Source organism: Salvelinus namaycush, chromosome 32 (genome assembly GCF_016432855.1).
Source record: "Salvelinus namaycush isolate Seneca chromosome 32, SaNama_1.0, whole genome shotgun sequence".
Classification (NCBI taxonomy): Eukaryota; Metazoa; Chordata; class Actinopteri; order Salmoniformes; family Salmonidae; genus Salvelinus; species Salvelinus namaycush.
Genome location: NC_052338.1, coordinates 33,144,946 through 33,170,430, shown reverse-complemented (window position 1 = coordinate 33,170,430; position 25,485 = coordinate 33,144,946). Strand labels below are relative to the sequence as shown.

The 25,485-nt window shown below is 41.6% G+C and overlaps 1 protein-coding gene across 1 annotated transcript in view; it reads right to left on the bottom strand.

The window, feature by feature from the left end:
* Positions 1–25,485, bottom strand: part of LOC120027102 (programmed cell death 6-interacting protein-like) — a 69,526-nt gene that overhangs the window by 2,862 nt on the left and 41,179 nt on the right. The window contains exons 13-20 of the mRNA XM_038971941.1: positions 20,358–20,535; positions 19,804–19,915; positions 19,002–19,171; positions 17,895–18,143; positions 17,394–17,528; positions 10,233–10,327; positions 9,449–9,566; positions 332–519 (exon numbers count right to left, since the gene is read on the bottom strand). Of these exons, the coding sequence (XP_038827869.1) occupies positions 332–519; positions 9,449–9,566; positions 10,233–10,327; positions 17,394–17,528; positions 17,895–18,143; positions 19,002–19,171; positions 19,804–19,915; positions 20,358–20,535 (1,245 nt within the window). The remainder of the gene's footprint in view (positions 1–331; positions 520–9,448; positions 9,567–10,232; positions 10,328–17,393; positions 17,529–17,894; positions 18,144–19,001; positions 19,172–19,803; positions 19,916–20,357; positions 20,536–25,485) is intronic.

Here is a 25,485-nt window from a genome sequence, read left to right as displayed (position 1 = left end):
GTTAGGAGACACAGAGGGGGAGGGATAGTTAGAAGAGGGGGAGAGAGTTAGGAGACACAGAGGGGGAGGGATAGTTAGAAGAGGGGGAGAGAGTTAGGAGACAGAGGGGGAGGGATAGTTAGAAGAGGGGGAGAGAGGGATAGTTAGAAGAGGGGGAGAGAGGGATAGTTAGAAGAGGGGGAGAGAGTTAGGAGACACAGAGGGGGAGGGATAGATAGAAGAGGGGGAGAGAGAGAGAGACAGCAATGGAAGTGTGACTAGAACAACGGACGGATAAGAGTTGTGCAACACTCAGAGTCTGCCGACTGGGACAATAAAGATATTGATTCACCCTGGGTATCCCTGGTAGGTGGGGTAAGGCGGGCCCTGTGCCTGTGAGGGAGGGGCCATGGGTGGGGGGTTTCCTGGTTGAGGCTGGTTGTCTGGAGGGTTGCCGGGTGCGGAGGCGGCCTGGGGGGTGAAGGCAGGGGGAGGGGGCCGCTGGGGCGGCTGGGCCTTCACCTGGGGCTGCTGTGGCTGCTGGGAACGGGAAAGAAGGGAAAATCAGAGATCAATAAAAAAAGAATAAAAAAATAAATAGATAAATAGTAAACACTGTGATAAACATTTCATTTATTGATTGCTTGAAAAATTATATTTTCACAATAAGAGACAACATTACAGTCATGTTTATCTCTGTCGTGATTGAGCGAGTTCGATTAGGCTGAAACGGTGTGAACCGTTGAAGAGGAGCGGCCTGATCAAATCCAACAGTAATCTGTGCAGCTCGGTTATATTGTCAACAAGGCAGCATGGCACATTGTTCAAAAACATGTCTTCTCCATAAAATCTAGGTTTGAATTTTCCAACGTGTTTTCCTTAAAGCAGACGTTTTGTTTGTTTGCTATCAAGCGCAAACATTCTTAAAAACAGAGTTGTCTGTTTCAACTACTAGCACACAGCTCAGTCACCCATGCATACCTCACATGACATGCCACCAGGTCTCTTCACATGCCACCAGGTCCAGAACAGACTATGGGAGGTGAACAGAACTACATAGAGCCATGAGTACATGGAAATCTATTCCACATCTGGTAACTGATGCAGTAAAATAAGATTTCAAAAAACAGATCAAAATACACCTTATGGAACAGCGAGGTACAAACACACACATGCTGTAAACACACACATGCTGTAAACACACACAACAGACACACACACACCTGGATAGTGTTGTAGTAGAGTAGTGGCCGTGGGGGCACAATATATTATGAAAACTGTTGTAAAATGTATTTAATGTTTAATTTTTTTTATTATAATGTATATTACTGCCTTACATTTTTGCTGGACGAGTATCTGCTGCCTTGGCATGTGTTTTTACAAATAAACTCTACAAATAAACTCAGCAAAAAAAGAAACGTCCTCTCACTGTCAACTGCGTTTATTTTCAGCAAACTTAACATGTGTAAATATTTGTATGAACATAACAAGATTCAACAACTGAGACAAAACTGAAATAACTGGAATAATGTGTCCCTGAACAAAGGGGGGGGGGTCAAAATCAAAAGTAACAGTCAGTATCTGGTGTGGCCACCAGCTGCATTAACTTCTTATGGCTGCAGGGGCAGTATTGAGTAGCTTGGATGAAAGGTGCACAGAGGTGCCCATATTAAACGGCCTGCTCCTCAGTCCCAGTTGCTAATATATGCATATAATTATTCATATTGGATAGAAAACACTCTGAAGTTTCTAAAACTGTTTGAATTATGTCTGTGAGTATAACAGAACTCACATGGCAGGCAAAAACCTGAGAAGTTCCACTTCCTGTTAGAATTTTTTCTGAGGTGGCAGATTTTCAACCAAGCTCTCAATGAAATTACAGCGAGATATGGATGAGTTTTCACTTCCTACGGCTTCCACTAGATGTCAACAGTCAACAGAACTTTGTCTGATGACTCTAATGTGAAGGGGTGCCGAAGGAGACAGGAATGAGTAATCACTTCCACGAGCTGATCACGCATTCACCATGCGCCTTCACATGAGGAGGACGTCCGTTCCACCGCTCTTCTGAAGTCAATCTAATTCTCCGGTTGGAACGTTATTCAAGATGTATGTTAACAACATTCTAAAGATTGAGTCAGTACATCGTTTGACATGTTTCTACTGACTGTTACGGAACTTTTGGACATTTGGTCACGTTATAGTGGAGGCGCTTTGTGACTTTGGAATTGTTTACCAAAGGCGCTAACCAAAGTAGCTAATTGGACATAAATAACGGACATTATCGAACAAATCAAGCATTTATTGTGGACCTGGGATTCCTAGGACTGCATTCTGATGAAGTTCATCAAATGTAAGGAAACATTTATCATGTATTTTCTGGTTTCTGTTGACCCCAACATGGCGGCTAATTTGGCTATTGTTCTGAGCTCCGTCTCAGATTATTGCATGATTTGCTTTTTCCGTAAAGTTTTTTTGAAATCTGACACAGCGGTTGCATTAAGGAGAGGTATATCTATAATTCCATGTGTATAACTTGTATTATCATCTACATTTATGATGAGTATTTCTGTTGAAACGATGTGGCTATGCAAAATCACTTGATGTTTTTGGAACTAGTGAATGTAACGCGCCAATGTAAACTCCGATTTTTTGTTATAAATATGAACTTAATCAAACAAAACATGCATGTATTGTGTAACATGAAGTCCTATGAGTGTCATCTGATGAAGATAATCAAAGGTTAGTGATTCATTTTATCTCTATTTCTGCTTTTTCTGACTGCTATCTTTCGCTGGAAAAATGGCTGTGCTTATTGTGGTTTGATGGTGACCTAACATAATCGTTTGTAGTGCTTTCGCTGAAAAGCATATTTGAAATCCGACACTTTGGTGGGATTAACAACAAGAATACCTTTAAAACGATATAAGACATGTATGTTTGAGGAATTTTAATTATGAGATTTCTGTTGTTTGAATTTGGCGCCCTGCACTTTCTGGCTGCTGTCATATCGATCCCGGTAGCAGGATGCAGCCATAAGAAGTTAAGTACTGCAGGTGCATCTCCTCCTCATGGACTGCAACAGATTTGCCAGTTCTTGCTGTGAGATGTTACCCCACTCTTCCACCAAGGCACCTGCAGGTTTCCGACATTTCTGGGGGGAATGGCCCCAGCCCTCACCCTCCGATCCAACGGGTCCCAGACGTGCTCAATGGGATTGAGATCCTGGCTCTTCGCTGGCCATGGCAGAACACTGACATTCCTGTCTTGCAGGAAATCACACACAGAACGAGCAGTTAGGCTGGTGGCATTGTCATGCTGGAGGGTCATATCAGGATGAGCCTGCAGGGAGGGTACCACATGAGGGAGGAGGATGTCTTCCCTGTAACGCACAGTGTTGAGATTGCCTGCAATGACGACAAGCTCAGTCCAATGATGCTGTGACACACCGCCCCAGACCATGACGGACCCTCCACCTCCAAATCGATCCCGCTCCAGAGTACAGGCCTCGGTGTAACGCTCCTTCTTTCGACGATTAACGTGAATCCGACCATCACCCCATGTGAGACAAAACCGCGACTCGTCAGTGAAGAGTACTTTTTGCCAGTCCTGTCTGGTCCGGCGACAGTGGGTTTGTGCCCATAGGCGACGTTGTTGCCGGTGATGTCTGGTGAGGACCTGCCTTACAACAGGCCTACAAGCCCTCAGTCCAGCTTCTCTCAGCCTATTGTGGACAGTCTGAGCACTGATGGAGGGATTGTGCGTTCCTGGTGTAACTCGGGCAGTTGTTGTTGCCATCCTGTACCTGTCCCGCAGGTGTGATGATCAGATGTACCGATCCTGTGCAGGTGTTGTTACACGTGGTCTGCCACTGCGAGGACGATCAGCTGTCCGTCCTGTCTCCCTGTAGCGCTGTCTTAGGCGTCTCACAGTACGGACATTGCAATTTATTTCCCTGGCAACATCTGCAGTCCTCATGCCTCCTTGCAGCATGCCTAAGGCACATTCATGGAGATGAGCAGGGACCCTGGGCATCTTTCTTTTGGTGTTTTTCCAGAGTCAGTAGAAAGGCCTCTTTAGTGTCCTAAGTTTTCATAACTGTGAACTTAATTGCCTACTGTCTGTAAGCTGTTTGTGTCTTAACGACCGTTCCACAGGTGCATGTTCATTAATTGTTTATGGTTCAATGGGAAACAGTGTTTAAACCCTTTACAATGAAGATCGGGGTCCTGAAAAAGGAATGTTTCTTTTTTTGCCGAGTTCATTTCAACACTATGAGGTTGGAATCATACTGTGAAATTCAGAAAATGATGATATCCTTTTAGTGTAAGAGCTGTTTGAATAGACCGCCTGAAATTTCAGCCTGTTTTGGTGGGATGGAGTTTTGGCCTGCCTGGTGACATCACCAGGCGGTAAATTATTCAATAGACCAATAAGAAAGAGTTCCAAACCTCTGCCAATAACAGCTAGTTTTCAGTTTTCCCCTCCCCACTCAGACCACTTGCAGACCGGCCTAGCAAAATTTCTGCTTGAGAAATTGCTCTTTGCAAAGAAGCTATTTTTGAAAACAAATGACAGTCAGGTACTTAAATTGTTAACCAGAAATGATTTGATACTGAGATAAAAACATCTGCATTTGACCTTTAACACACAGTACCAGTCAAAAGAACCAGAGCTCCGGAGTGGCGCAGCGGTCTCTACAGACTCCGGTTCGATTTCAGGCTGTATCACAACCGGCCATGATTGGGAGTCCCATAGGGCAGAGCACAATTGGCCCAGCATCATCAGGGTTAGGTCGTCATTGTAAATAAGAATTTGTTCTTAACTGACTTGCCTAGCTAAAAAAATATATTTTACCTTTTAAGTTAAAAAAAATAACCCTTGTTTTTTATTTTCTACATTGTAGAATAATAGTGAAGACCTCAAAACTATGAAATAACACATATGGAATCATGTAGTAACCAAAAAAAGTGTTAAACAAATCAAAATATATTTTATATTTGAGATTCTTCAAAGTAGCCACCCTTTGCCTTGAGAGCATTGCACACTTAACATTCTCTCAACCAGCTTCATGAGGTAGTCACCTGGAATGCATTTCAATTAACAGGTGAACCTTGTTAAAAAGTTAATTTGTGGAATTTCTTTCCTTAATCCGTTTGAGCCAATCAGTTGTGTTGTGACAAGGTAGGGGTTGGTATACAGAAAATAGTAAGTAACACTGAAATAGGGTTGTGTCTTGTAAGGGAGCCACTTTGGGTTGAGGCAATCATTCAGAGGGCCTCACAGATCTTTAATTTGTTGTACTTTTTCTTCCAATATTATCAATTATCAATTGAGAGCAAATTCAGAGCAATAGAGCACATGCAATTGATTTGATGTTCAGCACATCACAAATATATACATACACTCATCAAATAGGCCACATCACATGTATATGACCCATAAAGGGTTACCTCAGTAGTTCGATGAGCAAAAATGTCCCTTCTGCTGCCTGACTGAATTCATTCTAAACGTATAGTCTGTTGTTGCCATCCTTGTGAGGCGATCCAGGTGTGCATTTGTTCAGCCTGTTTTTGTTTCAAGGTTCATTGTTGAAAATGTCACTTCACATGAATAAGTGCTGACAAAAAAAATGTCACCTTTTGCACCCACTGCTTCAGAAGTAGATATTCTGACAAGGCTCCAGAAATGGGTAACACCTGATCTTAGTTCACCTTGCAATGTGTCATTTGCCTGCAGCGCCACTCTCTCACTCTATTCCAGCGCGGTCAGGACAGAGGGCTGTGATGACTGGGGTCAGAGAGAACACTGGCACATGAAAGGGTTTCTCAATGAAGTCGAACTCTATTCCAGCGCGGTCAGGACAGAGGGCTGTGATGACTGGGGTCAGAGATGACACTGGCACATGAAAGGGTTTCTCAATGAAGTCGAACTCTATTCCAGCGCGGTCAGGACAGAGGGCTGTGATGACTGGGGTCAGAGATGACACTGGCACATGAAAGGGTTTCTCAATGAAGTCGAACTCTATTCCAGCGCGGTCAGGACAGAGGGCTGTGATGACTGGGGTCAGAGATGACACTGGCACATGAAAGGGTTTCTCAATGAAGTCGAACTCTATTCCAGCGCGGTCAGGACAGAGGGCTGTGATGACTGGGGTCAGAGATGACACTGGCACATGAAAGGGTTTCTCAATGAAGTCGAACTCTATTCCAGCGCGGTCAGGACAGAGGGCTGTGATGACTGGGGTCAGAGATGACACTGGCACATGAAAGGGTTTCTCAATGAAGTCGAACAACTCCTTGTACTCCATGATATCCTTGAATCTTGACTCCAACATCAACTCTTCCAACAGACACACAAATGCATCATAGCTAAAATGTTGCAGAATGTCTGGGTTGGATGTGGTGACTGATCTGAGTGTTGGGAAATGAACAAACTGTCTATCAGGTATGAACAGTGTGGTGATTTTAGTTTGGGTAAAACGCTGCTTGTGGTCACAGTATTTCAGAGTTTTATCTTTCCCTTGGAGCTGGAGATTCACGTCTTCCGGTCGCAGGAGATGTCAGTTTAAACAAGCTTTAATATCCACTGTGGATCATCCAGCTCTGGCTCCTCTCTCCCCTTGCTTACAACAAATTCACAGATTTGAGAGAGAGAGAAATCTTTCCAAAACTCTGCCACGAGACAACCATTTCACCTCATTGTGAAATAATCAAGTCGCCGTATTCTGTCTGGTATTTCCGCCAGCAACTCTCGGAATTGACGGTGATTCAGTGCCTCGCAATAATGTCCATGACTTGTTTTTTTTCACCACCCGCATGACTTGCTGCATCACATTCTGTAAAGTCACAGTCTGAGTAGCCACAAACGCTTCCTGATGAATGATACAATGAAATGCAACAAATTGGGGAATATCCTCTCTCTTTCTCATCAGGCCTATGAGTCCCTTCTCCTTCCCTTGCGTGTTTGGAGCGCTTCAGCGCACACAGATGCCAGATTTGACCAGTCAATATGATTAAATCAGCAAAAAAATGTATCAAGGGCTTAAGGGGAAGTAAACATAAAAGTTCCTCTCTCAACAACTCGTTTAGAGGAAGGAAGCGGACCCAAAACGCATAATTGGGCAATGTCACTTACATCCGTGCTTTCGTCAAGCGCAATACTAAAACACGGCGCCACGGATATGTCAGTAATCAGTTGCTTACCGATGCCTTCTATGAGTCTTGTTATGGTCAAGTCTGAGAGTTGTAGTCCCTTAATTTGCTTTAAAATAGATTCCTAGTTTGTGAAATCAGCATACAATGTTTTGGCTGAGGCCAAAACACTTTCTTTGACAATCTCCGTGTCTGTGAAGGCCTTCTTGTTTCTTGCGAGTATCCAAGCAATCTCTGTTCTTTTCTCTGCAACAGTGCTGGATCTGTCCATCATTTGTTGTTGTTCTTTGAGTTGCGCTATTTTTGTTGTTTCTGAGGAAACTTTGTGGTGGATATGTTTTGTCAAAGTGGGCATAGTGTGACTGGAAATGTCGCTCTAAATTTGCTTGTTTAAAACAATTGACTGCCTTCTGGCAAATAAGACAAAGTGAGCTAGTCCCATCATGTAGTTAAAAAAAAACACTTGTCTGTCCGTCCATTTCTCTTGGAACTTTGTGATCACCGGAGCCACGTTAGCTAGCTGCATTTCCCCGCCGCCATCTTCCTGGTTTCCAGGTGGTTGTTAGTTCATAGCTGTCACATTGTTCTCCAGCTCTCCCCCCTCATTTTCATTGTCAATAGATTTACTTCTAATTATTATTATTATTTTATTTTTTACAATAAATCGATCCATGTCGACCAGACTGCAAAATTAGCTAGTAGCAAACTGATATGTGTCGTTCGCTGTAGCTGAGCAGTTGAGTTCTATTTCGGCCTTTCAGTTCAACTGCCATCCATCTGCCGTTCAGGGAACAATTTATATATTCAATGAAGTGATAAAGGCCTGTATTAAACACATTGAATTCAAATTGTATTATGACTGGAAAACAGTTCAAATAGTAAAAAAAAAAAGAAGTTACATAGTTACAGTACCACTGCCCTACTTGGTAAAAGACCAATAACAGCTCAAATAAGCAAAGAGAAATGACAGTCCATCATTACTTTAAGACATGAAGGTCAGTAAATACGGAACATTTCAAGAACTTCTGCAGTCGCAAAAATCATCAAGGGCTATGATGAAACTGGCTCTCATAAGTTACCTCTGCTGCAGAGGATAAGTTTATCAGAGTTACCAGCCTCAGAAATCGGCAATTAAACAACCTCAGACTGGTGGAAATCTGTCCTTTGGTCTGATGAGTACAAATGAGAGATTTTTGGTTCCAACCTCCGTGTCTTTGTGAGACGCAGAGTAGGTGAACGGATGATCTCTGCATGGTGGTTCACACCGTGAAGCATGGAGGAGGAGGTGTAATGGTGCTTTGCTGGTGACACTGTCTGATTTATTTAGAATTCAAGGCACTCTTAACCAGCATGGCTACCACAGCATTCTACAGCGATACACCATCTCATCTGGTATTAGCTTAGTTGGACAATCATTTGTTTTTCAACAGGACAAATGACCCAAAACACACCTCCAGGCTGTGTAAGGGCTATTTGACCAAGAAGGAGAGTGATGGAGTGCTGCATCAGATGACCTGGCCTCCACAATCACCCGACCTCAACCCAATTGAGATGGTTTGGGATGAGTTGGACCGCAAAGTGAAGGAAAACTAGCCAAAAAAGTGCTCAGCATATGTGCGAACTCCTTCAAGACTGTTGGAAAAGCATTCCAGCTGACTCTCATGAAGCTGGTTGAGAGAACGCTAAGAGTGTGCAAAGCTGTCATGAAGACAAAGGTTGGCTACTTTGATTCGTTGAACACTTTTTTGGTTACTACATGATTCCATGTGTATCATTTCATATTTTTGATATCTTCAGCATTATTCTAGAATGTAGAAAATAGTAAAAATAAAGAAAAACCCTTGAATGAGTAGATGTGTCCAAACTTTAGACTGGTACTGTAAGTCAAACCAATGTTTATAGGGAAAATACGAGCAGAAGAGCGAATGTAGCCTCCAGAGTGGAGCGGCAGTCTACGGCATCACTACAGACCCGGGTTCGATCCCAGGCTGTGTCACAACCAGCTAGGAACGAGAGTTTGGCGGGTCATGTTTCAGAGGACGCATGACTCGACCTTCGCCTCTCCCGAGCCCGTTGAGGAGTTGCAGCGATGAGACAAGATCGTAATTGGAGAAAAAGGGGGTAAAATAAAGTATTTTTTTAAAAAGGATACTGTAAACCAGAATTAAAAAAAAAAAAAAAAAAAACACTACCCTATTTTGGACCACCCCTCCCCCAGTACATTTCCATCTGTCCCTTAATCGAGTCACCTCTTTGGTACAGAGCTGCCCTCTGATTCGATCCTCCCACCTGCCCATCGATGATTGGCTACTTACTAAGACAGTCCTGGGAGCAGGGGTTGGGTCGGCGGCAGTGGGAGCAGGGTTAGTCTGGTAGGCGGGGACATTAAAGGACGGGGCGCTGGGCTCCCTGGCGATGCTCTGCTGCAAGTCCCTGGGTGGGTAACCACAACAACAGAATGTCAGTCGGCGGTCACCGCGGCAACCACGACCTCAGTTGATAGTCACGGTCCCTTCTTGTGCACATGAATCACCCCCCAAGACAAGTTAATCAAATGGCTACCCTGACAATACACATTGACCCCCTTTATTATCTATATGTTAGTTGTTGAGCACCAACTCTTGCACTGGCTCTATGAACACTCACTAGACTCTACCCACACACTCACGCTGCTGCTAGTCTGTTTATCTCTCTCGATAGCCTAGTCACTTTCACACCTACCCACATGTACATACTGTATTACCTCAACTACCTCGTACCCCTGCACATTGCCTCGGGTACCGGTGCTCCTTGTATATAGGATCGTTTTTATTGTGTTACCATTTCCTTTTTTTAATTTAGCAAATATTTGTCTTACTTTTTAAAAAACTCTGCACTGTTTGGAATGGGCTCGTAATTAAGCATTTCACTGTAAAGTCTACACCTGTTGTAATCAGCGCATGTGACCAATACAAATTGATTTGATCACCAATCACAGAAAACCCATGATGTAATCAATGATATTTCACTAATAAGACAATACTTTGATTATTACAAATATAACAATTGATGCATCATCATCATCATCATCATCACAGAGACGACATCATCACCACACACTTGAGCAGTTCGTCCCGTTCTGTCTTGCGGGCGAAGACGATGTCACTGCACTTGTTCTGGAACTTCAGCAGGATCTCTGTGAGGTCGTTGTAGAACTACAGAGAAAGAGAGAGAGAGAGAGAGGGGGAGAGAGAGTGATTGGTCAGACTGATAAACTAGGTCTCCAGCCAATAGCAACAGATTTTCATGTGAATATTCAAAAAAATCTGCATTTTCCAACCGGAGATGTTTCCATCAAAATGACTTGTTGTGGATAAATCAAATCTGTGCGTGATGACGTAATGCACATTAAAGCACTTCCGCTGTTCAGTTTCCACCGAATAAAAAGCACAAGTTCAATGCGTTTCCATTACATTTTCAACTCTGCAACAGTTTTTTTGTGACAAAATCGTCGGTAAATAAATTACATAATTACATTATAAACACATTACTTCAAACAGTTTGCTGATAAAATGTACAGGATAGGTTGTATTAGATACGGATAAGAGCAAGACCATTATTTAAATGGTTTAAAAAAGTGTCAGCCAAGCACTGTCTCCAACATTCAAATATGAACCTCAATATTTATTGGGGATTTGCACGAAGCTCATCACCTCAAACATCAACAGTTATTATGAAGTTTCAAAAATAAGTAAAGTTGATAAAACTTATAATATCTTAGAAACTCCGCATGCTTTCCAACATCGTGGTGGTAGTACAACGTAACATGTCGTGGCCTGACTACATGTTTACCAAGACATGGTTATTTTATCAATACATGTGTATCCACCGCAATAGTTGAATAATCTATTTCACCACCCAAGAAATGATCTGCCCGTGTATATCTTATATTTAAAAAAATATGACATTTCAAAATTTTACAGACGTACGGTTTCCATAAGGCCCGTCTTGAGTTTTATTTTTTAATGCGTCAGGTAATTCATCTGCATGAAATGGTTGGATGGAAACCTGGTTCAAGACAAGTCAGTTAATCATCAAGCTCTTTACAAATTGAATCAGTTGTTTTTCCGGGCCTACAACAATTGTTATTGTGTATTATTGGGAGAGATAGTCCTAGAGACAACCCCTCTTGTTGCTTAGAGACAACCCCTCTTGTTGCTTAGAGACAACCCCTCTTGTTGCTTAGAGACAACCCCTCTTGTTGCTTAGAGACAACCCCTCTTGTTGCTTAGAGACAACCCCTCTTGTTGCTTAGAGACAACCCCTCTTGTTGCTTAGAGACAACCCCTCTTGTTGCTTAGAGACAACCCCTCTTGTTGCTTAGAGACAACCCCTCTTGTTGCTTAGAGACAACCCCTCTTGTTGCTTAGAGACAACCCCTCTTGTTGCTTAGAGACAACCCCTCTTGTTGCTTAGAGACAACCCCTCTTGTTGCTTAGAGACAACCCCTCTTGTTGCTTAGAGACAACCCCTCTTGTTGCTTAGAGACAACCCCTCTTGTTGCTTAGAGACAACCCCTCTTGTTGCTTAGAGACAACCCCCTTGTTGCTTAGAGACAACCCTCTTGTTGCTTAGAGACAACCCTTCTTGCCGCTCCTTAGGCCAGGGGCTCCCAAACTTTTTCACTCTGGGCCCCCCTTCCAGCATTGGGGAACATCCTGCCCCCCCCCCCCCTTAAACGCACGCACCAGGTCTATTGCTATGTACAAAAGCACTGTTCATGACAAACTGTTCACACCTCTCGATGGAGATCATTTTTCCAGTGTAATGCTCATTTCCTGCAATTCTACACATTTTGTCATGTGGTGAAAAGAAAATGTAGCAGTTTTAAAGCATTTTTCTTTAGCAATTTTCCATGTCTAATGAGTATTCATGTGATATTTCAGTGACAAAAAAAATTACAACAATATCTAGTTTGGGCGAAAAAAAACAAAACGTTAGCTGCCATGTTAGTTGATCTGGACATTTCTGACACGTTATAAATAGTTCTCTAAGTTATGTAATGACTGACAAGACAAGAGGAACTGACTATGTTTAGTAATGTCACCTTGTGTATTCTACTATTACAACCCAGTTTAGTAATGTCACCTTGTGTATTCTACTATTACAACTCAGTTTAGTAATGTCACCTTGTGTATTCTACTATTACAACCCAGTTTAGTAATGTCACCTTGTACATTCTACTATTACAACTCAGTTTAGTAATGTCACCTTGTACATTCTACTATTACAACCCAGTTTAGTAATGTCACCTTGTGTATTCTACTATTACAACTCAGTTTAGTAATGTCACCTTGTGTATTCTACTATTACAACCCAGTTTAGTAATGTCACTGTGTATTCTACTATTACAACTCAGTTTAGTAATGTCACCTTGTGTATTCTACTATTACAACCCAGTTTAGTAATGTCACCTTGTGTATTCTACTATTACAACTCAGTTTAGTAATGTCACCTTGTGTATTCTACTATTACAACCCAGTTTAGTAATGTCACTGTGTATTCTACTATTACAACTCAGTTTAGTAATGTCACCTTGTGTATTCTACTATTACAACTCAGTTTAGTAATGTCACCTTCTACATTATACTATTACAACTCAGTTTAGTAATGTCACCTTGTGTATTCTACTATTACAACTCAGTTTAGTAATGTCACCTTGTGTATTCTACTATTACAACCCAGTTTAGTAATGTCACCTTGTACATTCTACTATTACAACTCAGTTTAGTAATGTCACCTTGTGTATTCTACTATTACAACCCAGTTTAGTAATGTCACCTTGTGTATTCTACTATTACAACTCAGTTTAGTAATGTCACCTTGTGTAGTCTACTATTACAACTCAGTTTAGTAATGTCACCTTGTGTAGTCTACTATTACAACTCAGTTTAGTAATGTCACCTTGTGTATTCTACTATTACAACTCAGTTTAGTAATGTCACCTTGTACATTCTACTATTACAACTCAGTTTAGTAATGTCACCTTGTGTATTCTACTATTACAACTCAGTTTAGTAATGTCACCTTGTGTATTCTACTATTACAACTCAGTTTAGTAATGTCACCTTGTGTATTCTACTATTACAACTCAGTTTAGTAATGTCACCTTGTGTATTCTACTATTACAACTCAGTTTAGTAATGTCACCTTGTGTATTCTACTATTACAACTCAGTTTAGTAATGTCACCTTGTGTATTCTACTATTACAACCCAGTTTAGTAATGTCACCTTGTGTATTCTACTATTACAACCCAGTTTAGTAATGTCACCTTTTGTATTCTATATTACAACCCAGTTTAGTAATGTCACCTTGTGTATTCTACTATTACAACTCAGTTTAGTAATGTCACCTTGTGTATTCTACTATTACAACTCAGTTTAGTAATGTCACCTTGTGTATTCTACTATTACAACTCAGTTTAGTAATGTCACCTTGTGTATTCTACTATTACAACTCAGTTTAGTAATGTCACCTTGTGTATTCTACTATTACAACTCAGTTTAGTAATGTCACCTTGTGTATTCTACTATTACAACCCAGTTTAGTAATGTCACCTTGTGTATTCTACTATTACAACCCAGTTTAGTAATGTCACCTTGTGTATTCTACTATTACAACCCAGTTTAGTAATGTCACCTTGTGTATTCTACTATTACAACCCAGTTTAGTAATGTCACCTTGTGTATTCTACTATTACAACCCAGTTTAGTAATGTCACCTTGTGTATTCTACTATTACAACTCAGTTTAGTAATGTCACCTTCTACATTATACTATTACAACTCAGTTTAGTAATGTCACCTTGTGTATTCTACTATTACAACTCAGTTTAGTAATGTCACCTTGTGTATTCTACTATTACAACTCAGTTTAGTAATGTCACCTTGTGTATTCTACTATTACAACTCAGTTTAGTAATGTCACCTTGTGTATTCTACTATTACAACTCAGTTTAGTAATGTCACCTTGTGTATTCTACTATTACAACTCAGTTTAGTAATGTCACCTTGTGTATTCTACTATTACAACCCAGTTTAGTAATGTCACATTGTGTATTCTACTATTACAACCCAGTTTAGTAATGTCACCTTGTGTATTCTACTATTACAACCCAGTTTAGTAATGTCACCTTGTGTATTCTACTATTACAACCCAGTTTAGTAATGTCACCTTGTGTATTCTACTATTACAACCCAGTTTAGTAATGTCACCTTGTGTATTCTACTATTACAACTCAGTTTAGTAATGTCACCTTCTACATTATACTATTACAACTCAGTTTAGTAATGTCACCTTGTGTATTCTACTATTACAACTCAGTTTAGTAATGTCACCTTGTGTATTCTACTATTACCACCCAGTTTAGTAATGTCACCTTGTGTATTCTACTATTACAACTCAGTTTAGTAATGTCACCTTGTGTATTCTACTATTACAACCCAGTTTAGTAATGTCACCTTGTGTATTCTACTATTACAACCCAGTTTAGTAATGTCACCTTTTGTATTCTATATTACAACCCAGTTTAGTAATGTCACCTTGTGTATTCTACTATTACAACTCAGTTTAGTAATGTCACCTTGTGTATTCTACTATTACAACTCAGTTTAGTAATGTCACCTTGTGTATTCTACTATTACAACTCAGTTTAGTAATGTCACCTTGTGTATTCTACTATTACAACCCAGTTTAGTAATGTCACCTTCTACATTATACTATTACAACCCAGTTTAGTAATGTCACCTTGTGTATTCTACTATTACAACCCAGTTTAGTAATGTCACCTTGTGTATTCTACTATTACAACCCAGTTTAGTAATGTCACCTTGTGTATTCTACTATTACAACCCAGTTTAGTAATGTCACCTTGTGTATTCTACTATTACAACTCAGTTTAGTAATGTCACCTTGTGTAGTCTACTATTACAACTCAGTTTAGTAATGTCACCTTGTGTAGTCTACTATTACAACTCAGTTTAGTAATGTCACCTTGTGTATTCTACTATTACAACTCAGTTTAGTAATGTCACCTTGTGTATTCTACTATTACAACCCAGTTTAGTAATGTCACCTTGTGTATTCTACTATTACAACCCAGTTTAGTAATGTCACCTTGTGTATTCTACTATTACAACCCAGTTTAGTAATGTCACCTTGTGTATTCTACTATTACAACCCAGTTTAGTAATGTCACCTTGTGTATTCTACTATTACAACTCAGTTTAGTAATGTCACCTTGTGTATTCTACTATTACAACTCAGTTTAGTAATGTCACCTTGTGTATTCTACTATTACAACTCAGTTTAGTAATGTCACCTTGTGTATTCTACTATTACAACTCAGTTTAGTAATGTCACCTTGTGTATTCTACTATTACAACTCAGTTTAGTAATGTCACCTTGTGTATTCTACTATTACAACTCAGTTTAGTAATGTCACCTTGTGTATTCTACTATTACAACTCAGTTTAGTAATGTCACCTTGTGCAGTCTACTATTACAACTTTCTAGAGTACATTTAAAGCCGGACTGATTTCATTTAAACACACACACAAATTTGGACACCTACTAATTCCAGGGTTTTTCATTATTTTCTACATTGTAGAATAATAGTGAAGACATCAAAACTAACACATATGGAATCATGTAGTAACCAAAAAAAGTGTTAAACAAATCCAAATATATTTTATATTTGAGATTCTTCAGAGTAGCCACCCTTTGCCTTGACAGCTTTGCACACTCTTGGCATTCTCTCAACCAGCTTCATGAGGTAGTCATCTGGAATGCATTTCAATTAACAGGTGTGCTTTGTTAAAAGTGAATTTGTGGAATTTCATTCCTTCTTAATGCATTTGAACCAATCAGTTGTGTTGTGACAAGTTAGGGGTGGTATACAGAAGATAGCCCTATTTGGTAAAAGACCAAGTCCATATTATGACAAGAACATCTCAAATAAGCATAGAGAAATGACAGTCCTTCATTACTTTAAGACATGAAGGTCAGTCAATCTGGAACTTTTCAAGAACGTTGAAAGTTTCTTCAAGTGCTGTCGCAAAAACCATCAAGCACTATGATGAAACTGGCTCTCATGAGGACCGCCACCGGAAAGGAAGACCCTCTGCTGCAGAATATAAGTTCATTAGAGTTACCAGCCTCAGAAATTGCAGCCCAAATAAATGCTTCACAGAGTTCAAGTAACAGACACATCTCAACATCAACTGTCCAGAAGAGACTGTGTGAATCAGGCCTTCATGGTCAAATAGCTGCAGAGAAACCACTACTAAAGGACACCAATAATAAGAAGAGACTTGCTTGGGCCAAGAAACACGAGCAACGGACTGCTCCCCTCAGGAATCGGCAATTAACTGAACCTCAGACCGGTGGAAATCTGTCCTTTGGTCTGATGAGTACAAATTAGAGATTTTTGGTTCCAACCGCCGTGTCTTTGTGAGACGCAGAGTAGGTGAACGGATGATCTCCGCATGGTGGTTCACACCGTGAAGCGTGGAGGAGGAGGTGTGATGGTGCTTTGCTGGTGACACTGTCTGTGATTTATTTAGAATTCAAGGCACACTTAACCAGCATGGATACCACAGCATTCTGCAGCGATACACCATCCCATCTGGTTTGCGCTTAGTGGGACTATCATGTGTTTTTGAACAGAACAATGACCCAAAACAGACCTCCAGGCTGTGTAAGGAGAGTGATGGGAGTGCTGCATCAGATGACCTGGCCTCCACAATCACCCGACCTCAACCCAATTGAGATGGTTTGGGATGAGTTGGACCGCAGAGTGAAGGAAAAGCAGCCAACAAGTGCTCAGCATATGTGGGAACTCCTTCAACTGTTGGGAAAGCATTCCAGGTGACTACCTCATGAAGCTGGTTGAGAGAATGCCAAGAGTGTGCAAAGCTGTCATCAAGGCAAAGGGTGGCTACTTTGAAGAATCTAAAATATATTTTAATTTGTTTAACCCTTTTTTGTTTACTAAAGGATTCCATATGTGTTATTTTATAGTTTTGATGTCTTCACTATTATTCTACAATGTAGAAAATAGTACAAATAAAGACAAACCCTTGAATGAGTAGGAGTGTCCAAACTTTTGACTGGTGATGTATATATATATTTTTTGGGGTGGAGACACTGGCGCATCCCCTGCCGACCCCTCGGGGGCACAGCCCTACAGTTTGGGAGCCACTGCCCTAGGCGACAGTTACCTTGGTGCCCTCTCGGAGGTTGCTGGTGATCTCTACGTAGCTGTCGTGGGCTGAGGCCAGCTTCTTCAACACCTCCTCACGATCATTAGCCTCCGAGTTGGACTGCTTCAGCTTGGAGAACTCCTGGTGGGACGTCTGGGGGGGGGGAGACAACCAACAGTTGGAGATGGAAGGAGAGAATCCACAAGGCTCTCTTTTTAGGAAGTGTAAGTGGAAAGTGTTAGTGTGTATATGCAGGGGTGTGTGTGTGTGTATATGCAGGTGTGTGTGTGTGTGTGTGTGTGTGTGTATATGCAGGGGTGTGTGTGTGTGTGTGTGTGTGTGTGTGTGTGTGTGTGTGTGTGTGTGTGTGTGTGTGTATATGCAGGTGTGTGTGTGTGTACATATGCAGGTGTGTGTGTGTGTGTATGTGTGTATATGCAGGGGTGTGTGTGTGTGTGTGTGTATATGCAGGTGTGTGTGTGTGTGTGTGTGTATATGCAGGTGTGTGTGTGTGTGTACCTGCACTTTGCCCAGCAGCTCTTCCTGAGAGCGGAGGCTGGCCTGAACCCTCTGGCTGTAGCTGCCGTATGATTGGTCCAGCTGGCTCATTGACAGTGCCTCCTCATTGATGGCCCCGTCCTGAGCCAGAGCCATCAGGAAGCTGGAGGACATGTCAAAGGTCACTCCCTTAATATCCGCCTCCAACCTCTCCCTCTCCTTCTTCACTTCCTCTAGCTGGGCCAGCTGGGAACGCAACACACTCACCACCTAGAGGGAGAATACACACTGTTAGAACACACACCACCTAGAGAGAGAGGGGATACACACACACCACCTAGAAAGAGGGGTTACACACACACACACACACACACCACCTAGAGAGAGAATACACACTGTTAGAACACACACACCACCTAGAGAGAGGGGACACACACACCACCTAGAGAGAGGGGATACACACACACACACACACCACCTAGAGAGAGGGGATACACACACACACACACACACCACCTAGAGAGAGGGATATACACACACACCACCTAGAGAGAGGGATATACACACACACCACCTAGAGAGAGGGATATACACACACACCACCTAGAGAGAGGGGACACACACACACACACCACCTAGAGAGAGGGGACACACACACACCACCTAGAGAGAGGGGATACACACACACAACCTAGAGAGGGGATACACACACACACACCACCTAGAGAGGGGATACACACACACACACCACCTAGAGAGGGGATACACACACACACACCACCTAGAGAGGGGATACACACACACACACAACCTAGAGAGGGGATACACACACACACAACCTAGAGAGGGGATACACACACACACAACCTAGAGAGGGATATACACACACACACCACCTAGCGAGAGGGGATATACACACACACCACCTAGAGAGGGGATACACACACACACACACACACACACACACACACACACACACACACACACACACACACACACACCACCTAGAGAGAGGGGACATACACACACACACACCACCTAGAGAGAGGGATATACACACACCACCTAGAGAGGGGATACACAAACACACACCACCTAGAGAGAGGGGATATACACACACACTCTCACCTCACTGCCCTGCAGTGTCTTCACAGGATTGGCTGATGGTATGGCAGCAGTGAGTTCAGCCTCAGGTTTACAGAGCAGAGCGATCATCTCACAGTGTGTATTATAACGCTCCTTGACCACCTGGTCCGCCTGCACTGCCTTGTCCAGCACACTGCGGAAGTTACCCCCCTCTGGCCCGGGGGAGGAGAGGGAGGTGTGACAGAACATTTAATATCATTACATCAGTACTACACAACACGTATCAGTATTTAACAATATGTGTATTTTTGGATGTGTGTGTACCTGCTCTGAGTGGTTTCTAGAGGGCTCCAGGTGTGTGTACCTGCTCTGAGTGGTTTGTAGAGGTCTCCAGGTGTGTGTACCTGTTCTGAGTGGTTTATATAGGTCTCCAGGTGTGTGTACCTGCTCTGAGTGGTTTGTAGAGGTCTCCAGGTGTGTGTACCTGCTCTGAGTGGTTTGTAGAGGTCTCCAGGTGTGTGTACCTGCTCTGAGTGGTTTGTAGAGGTCTCCAGGTGTGTGTACCTGCTCTGAGTGGTTTGTAGAGGTCTCCAGGTGTGTGTACCTGCTCTGAGTGGTTTGTAGAGGTCTCCAGGTGTGTGTACCTGCTCTGAGTGGTTTGTAGAGGTCTCCATGTGTGTGTACCTGCTCTGAGTGGTTTATAGAGGTCTCCAGGTGTGTGTACCTGCTCTGAGTGGTTTATAGAGGGCTCCAGGTGTGTGTACCTGCTCTGAGTGGTTTGTAGAGGTCTCCAGGTGTGTGTACCTGCTCTGAGTGGTTTATAGAGGGCTCCAGGTGTGTGTACCTGCTCTGAGTGGTTTGTAGAGGTCTCCAGAGGGAGTTCTGTTCCAGCGTTGGCTGAACTTGGATCTCAGCTCGCTGTCTGTCGACTCCTCATCACCCAGCATCTTCAGAGACTACAAAACACACACATTATACAACACACACCCATCATGGGTATATCAAGGCGCGAGTGCACTTCGTCCAGTATCTCTCTGTTTCGTGTCAGTAGTTCATGGAGGTGTGTGTGTGTTTTCCTCGTCCAGTATCTCTCTGTTTCGTGTCAGTAGTTCAGGGAGGTGTGTGTGTGTGTGTGTTTTCCTCGTCCAGTATCTCTCTGTTTCGTGTCAGTAGTTCAGGGAGGTGTGTGTGTGTGTGTTTACCTCGTCCAGTATCTCTCTGTTTCGTGTCAGTAGTTCAGGGAGGTGTGTGTGTGTGTGTGTTTACCTCGTCCAGTATCTCTCTGTTTCGTGTCAGTAGTTCAGGGAGGTGTGTGTGTGTGTGTGTGTTTACCTCATCCAGTATCTCTCTGTTTCGTGTCAGTAGTTCAGGGAGGTGTGTGTGTGTGTGTGTGTTTACCTCATCCAGTATCTCTCTGTTTCGTGTAAGTAGTTCAGGCAGATCTCTGATCAGTTGCTCTATGCTCTGCAGCCCCCCCTGCTGGACGATGGCACGGGCCTTCTCAACAATGGATTGTGGGATAGAATCTCCAGACAAGTCCTCCAGAGCCGCAGGCAGGTTCAGAGACGCCAGGACACTGTTGTTAAATGATCAATACATGATCAATCTTTATAGATATTGTCATGCAGGGATGGACAACTTTGATGGGGTTGGGGGGGGGGCACAAAAAAATCTTGAACTCATTATGAGGGGCTGCAGTTGCTCACGGGTCTGCGTCCCCCTCCCCCGGGGACCCTAGCAGAGAGAAATAACGGGGCCAAATTGACATCGGAGAGAATTTTTTTCAGTTTTAGAGTGTTAAAGCAAAGTTTCTGTAAGTCTACAAATTTTATCATGGGGCGGACAGAAAGATTCTGCAATTTTATAACTAATTTCATGCAATATTACTTATTTTGCAATAGGGTGGAGATAAATGTTTGTAGTTGTTAATATGATATCTGAGTGAGACTGACTAACAAAATCAATGGGGGGGGGGGGGCAAGCCGATAATTCAACCATGATAACAAGTTTAGATTAGGGCTGTGGCGGTCACAAAATTGTCAGTCATTGACCGTTAAATAACTGTCGGTCTCACGGTAATTGACCGTTAATTAACAAACACGTTTGGCATCTCCTGGCTTCCACGTGTAGCCTACAAGACACTGATGCAGACGTTTGGAACATCTACACTTTTAAAGTCTAATAAATCCATGTTATATAGTCTCCAACTTCACAATAAATCCATGATTTATTTTAGACAGGTCTAAAGAAACATGATATGAAGAAAATGTATATTTCAGAAGAGCAGAATAGGATACTCCGAGTTGTCCTTAGGTCCTGATCTGACTATGTCATATGGCTGTGGGCTACACTAGTTCATTTAACAGACAAGACTTGCTTAGAATTCTGTGGCATTATTTTTAAATTATTTGATAATATTTTACAGTATGAAGAACACAATTGAACAAAGCTGAAGAAAATAGAAAGTATGTCCACATTTACTTTTCGTCAGCCAACAAGATGAGTAGGCCTAACGAACAGCAGAAGCACCAGCCTACGTCAATCTACTATCCCCCATAGTACAAAAGTTGACCTATTCTATTCTGTGCAATAAATAAATATTCCAAACATAGTCTGGGACAGTTGTGGGATGCAATAGATCCCAAATTAATACAACCACTACGCATCAACAAAAACATGCTTTACACAATGTGTCTGACACAACAGACCAGAATGTTTAGCTTAAAATGTTGATCAACTATGAGGCTACTTCTTCACATTATAAGCGCAGCAATGCGCACATGGCAGTAGGATATAAGTGCTTACTTTCCATTAGCAGGAAAACACCATTATCAAAAGTGAACGCAAATGCAATTATACATGTAATGCTTTTATTATAAAGGTGCATTTTTATGGTGAAAATTATCTTCCCCAAACTTGAAACTCGCACGCTGCTTATGTATGTAGTTAGGCTCTACACCCGTTGTAAAGTGGATTAATGTGTTTAATTTTCAAATAAGTTATTTGGCCACTTTAGTTGTGATACTAACCTTATTAAAACATATAGGCCTATGGGCTAGGCTACATGAGGTGTGATACTAACCTTATTAAAACATATAGGACTATGGGCTAGGCTACATGAGGTGTGATACTAACCTTATTAAAACATATAGGACTATGGGCTAGGCTACATGAGGTGTGATACTAACCTTATTAAAACATATAGGACTATGGGCTAGGCTACATGAGGTGTGATACTAACCTTATTAAAACATATAGGCCTATGGGCTAGGCTACATGAGGTGTGATACTAACCTTATTAAAACATATAGGCCTATGGGCTAGGCTACATGAGGTGTGATACTAACCTTATTAAAACATATAGGCCTATGGGCTAGGCTACATGAGGTGTGATACTAACCTTATTAAAACATATAGGCCTATGGGCTAGGCTACATGAGGTGTGGTACTAACCTTATTAAAACATATAGGACTATGGGCTAGGCTACATGAGGTGTGATACTAACCTTATTAAAACATTTAGGACTATGGGCTAGGCTACATGAGGTGTGATACTAACCTTATTAAAACATATAGGACTATGGGCTAGGCTACATGAGGTGTGATACTAACCTTATTAAAACATATAGGACTATGGGCTAGGCTACATGAGGTGTGATACTAACCTTATTAAAACATATAGGCCTATGGGCTAGGCTACATGAGGTGTGATACTAACCTTATTAAAACATATAGGACTATGGGCTACATGAGGTGTGATACTAACCTTATTAAAACATAGGACTATGGGCTAGGCTACATGAGGTGTGATACTAACCTTATTAAAACATAGACCTATAGACTAGGCTACATGAGGTGTGATACTAACCTTATTAAAACATAGGACTATGGGCTACATGAGGTGTGATACTAACCTTATTAAAACATAGGACTATGGGCTAGGCTACATGAGGTGTGATACTAACCTTATTAAAACATAGACCTATGGGCTAGGCTACATGAGGTGTGATACAAACCTTATTAAAACATATAGGACTATGGGCTAGGCTACATGAGGTGTGATACTAACCTTTTTAAAACATATAGGACTATGGGCTACATGAGGTGTGATACTAACCTTATTAAAACATATAGGACTATGGGCTAGGCTACATGAGGTGTGATACTAACCTTATTAAAACATATAGGCATATGGGCTAGGCTACATGAGGTGTGATACTAACCTTATTAAAACATATAGGCATATGGGCTAGGCTACATGAGGTGTGATACTAACCTTATTAAAACATATAGGACTATGGGCTAGGCTACATGAGGTGTGATACTAACCTTATTATAACATATAGGACTATGGGCTACATGAGGTGTGATACTAACCTTATTAAAACATATAGGCCTATGGGCTAGGCTACATGAGGTGTGATACTAACCTTATTAAAACATAGACCTATGGGCTAGGCTACATGAGGTGTGATACTAACCTTATTAAAACATATAGGACTATGGGCTAGGCTACATGAGGTGTGATACTAACCTTATTATAACATATAGGACTATGGGCTACATGAGGTGTGATACTAACCTTATTAAAACATATAGGCCTATGGGCTAGGCTACATGAGGTGTGATACTAACCTTATTAAAACATAGACCTATGGGGTAGGCTACATGAGGTGTGGTACTAACCTTATTAAAACATATAGGACTATGGGCTACATGAGGTGTGATACTAACCTTATTAAAACATATAGGACTATGGGCTACATGAGGTGTGATACTAACCTTATTAAAACATAGACCTATGGGCTAGGCTACATGAGGTGTGGTACTAACCTTATTAAAACATAGACCTATGGGCTACATGAGGTGTGATACTAACCTTATTAAAACATATAGGACTATGGGCTAGGCTACATGAGGTGTGATACTAACCTTATTAAAACATATAGGGCTATGGGCTAGGCTACATGAGGTGTGGTACTAACCTTATTAAAACATATAGGACTATGGGCTAGGCTACATGAGGTGTGATACTAACCTTATTAAAACATATAGGGCTATGGGCTAGGCTACATGAGGTGTGATACTAACCTTATTAAAACATATAGGCCTATGGGCTAGGCTACATGAGGTGTGGTACTAACCTTATTAAAACATAGACCTATGGGCTAGGCTACATGAGGTGTGATACTAACCTTATTAAAACATATAGGGCTATGGGCTAGGCTACATGAGGTGTGATACTAACCTTATTAAAACATATAGGCCTATGGGCTAGGCTACATGAGGTGTGGTACTAACCTTATTAAAACATAGACCTATGGGCTAGGCTACATGAGGTGTGATACTAACCTTATTAAAACATAGACCTATGGGCTACATGAGGTGTGATACTAACCTTATTAAAACATATAGGACTATGGGCTAGGCTACATGAGGTGTGATACTAACCTTATTAAAACATATAGGCATATGGGCTAGGCTACATGAGGTGTGATACTAACCTTATTAAAACATATAGGACTATGGGCTAGGCTACATGAGGTGTGATACTAACCTTATTATAACATATAGGACTATGGGCTACATGAGGTGTGATACTAACCTTATTAAAACATATAGGCCTATGGGCTAGGCTACATGAGGTGTGATACTAACCTTATTAAAACATAGACCTATGGGCTAGGCTACATGAGGTGTGATACTAACCTTATTAAAACATATAGGACTATGGGCTAGGCTACATGAGGTGTGATACTAACCTTATTATAACATATAGGACTATGGGCTACATGAGGTGTGATACTAACCTTATTAAAACATATAGGCCTATGGGCTAGGCTACATGAGGTGTGATACTAACCTTATTAAAACATAGACCTATGGGGTAGGCTACATGAGGTGTGGTACTAACCTTATTAAAACATATAGGACTATGGGCTACATGAGGTGTGATACTAACCTTATTAAAACATATAGGACTATGGGCTACATGAGGTGTGATACTAACCTTATTAAAACATAGACCTATGGGCTAGGCTACATGAGGTGTGGTACTAACCTTATTAAAACATAGACCTATGGGCTACATGAGGTGTGATACTAACCTTATTAAAACATATAGGACTATGGGCTAGGCTACATGAGGTGTGATACTAACCTTATTAAAACATATAGGGCTATGGGCTAGGCTACATGAGGTGTGGTACTAACCTTATTAAAACATATAGGACTATGGGCTAGGCTACATGAGGTGTGATACTAACCTTATTAAAACATATAGGGCTATGGGCTAGGCTACATGAGGTGTGATACTAACCTTATTAAAACATATAGGCCTATGGGCTAGGCTACATGAGGTGTGGTACTAACCTTATTAAAACATAGACCTATGGGCTAGGCTACATGAGGTGTGATACTAACCTTATTAAAACATATAGGGCTATGGGCTAGGCTACATGAGGTGTGATACTAACCTTATTAAAACATATAGGCCTATGGGCTAGGCTACATGAGGTGTGGTACT